At 37.4% G+C, this 765-nt stretch overlaps 1 protein-coding gene across 1 annotated transcript in view; it reads right to left on the bottom strand.

The window, feature by feature from the left end:
* Positions 1-629: 629 nt before the first annotated feature.
* The window catches only part of LOC104622489 (scaffold attachment factor B1-like), a gene marked incomplete at its 3' end in the record, with an annotated part of 5,436 nt that continues 5,300 nt past the window's right edge, over positions 630-765 (bottom strand). The window contains exon 6 of the mRNA XM_010289290.1: positions 630-657. Within this exon, the coding sequence (XP_010287592.1) occupies positions 630-657 (28 nt within the window). The remainder of the gene's footprint in view (positions 658-765) is intronic.

The following is a 765-nucleotide window of genomic DNA, read 5'->3' as shown; positions in this document are numbered from 1 at the left end:
TGAACGTATCAAAGCACTGAGGGTTCAATTTCCAAATTTCTGTGAAATTCTGTTAGCGGACAGTCCAACATGAGAACTGGGCATCTTCTGATGGTGCATGAGCGCATCTGCAGTCCAGAAAGCAAATAGGATCTGTAGAAAATTCCTGTGACGACAGCGTATTCCTCCTCCTGAAGTCCAGTCACTCTTTAATTTCTGTTCTGTACCAAAGCCTTCTATTACCTACGCTCCTGTATTTATATTCACAGAACTACAGCACAGTGTGATATCACAAGATCTGTTTTCAGAACCTTTAGATCTTAAGGCTCATTCCTTAACTCTACTGCAGATAACAGTTCTATGGAACCATTTCATCACATTAAATACACGTATTCAAAAAAGCGGTTATTCACAGATCTGGTGATATGACTGGGTTTCCAATCTCTATGACCCTGCATGACCTGAATTGTCCACCATAATAATGTATACTACAGTAATGCATTAAAAAAACCAACCAAACAAAAAAAAAAAGCGAGGACACAAAAAAAATTAAATGAAGAATGAAACTGATTCAATGCCCAGGACCTTTTTTAATTTAAACAAAACAAAACAAACAAACAAAATAACCAACAAAACCAAAAGAACAGTACCTGTCTCCAACGGTAACTCTTCAAGTTCCTGCAGTGAAAAAGATAAAAAAAAGGAGAAATATCACTACTTCATAAGAAGTCAGGATGTTATGCTGAATGACACCTCTCACCCCCCAAAGATAGCAGAGAATTTTGG

The sequence above is a fragment of the Phaethon lepturus genome, unplaced genomic scaffold (genome assembly GCF_000687285.1).
Source record: "Phaethon lepturus isolate BGI_N335 unplaced genomic scaffold, ASM68728v1 scaffold47676, whole genome shotgun sequence".
Taxonomy (NCBI): domain Eukaryota; kingdom Metazoa; phylum Chordata; class Aves; order Phaethontiformes; family Phaethontidae; genus Phaethon; species Phaethon lepturus.
The sequence above is the reverse complement of the archived record's forward strand: the minus strand, read 5'-3'. Positions and strand labels throughout refer to the sequence as shown.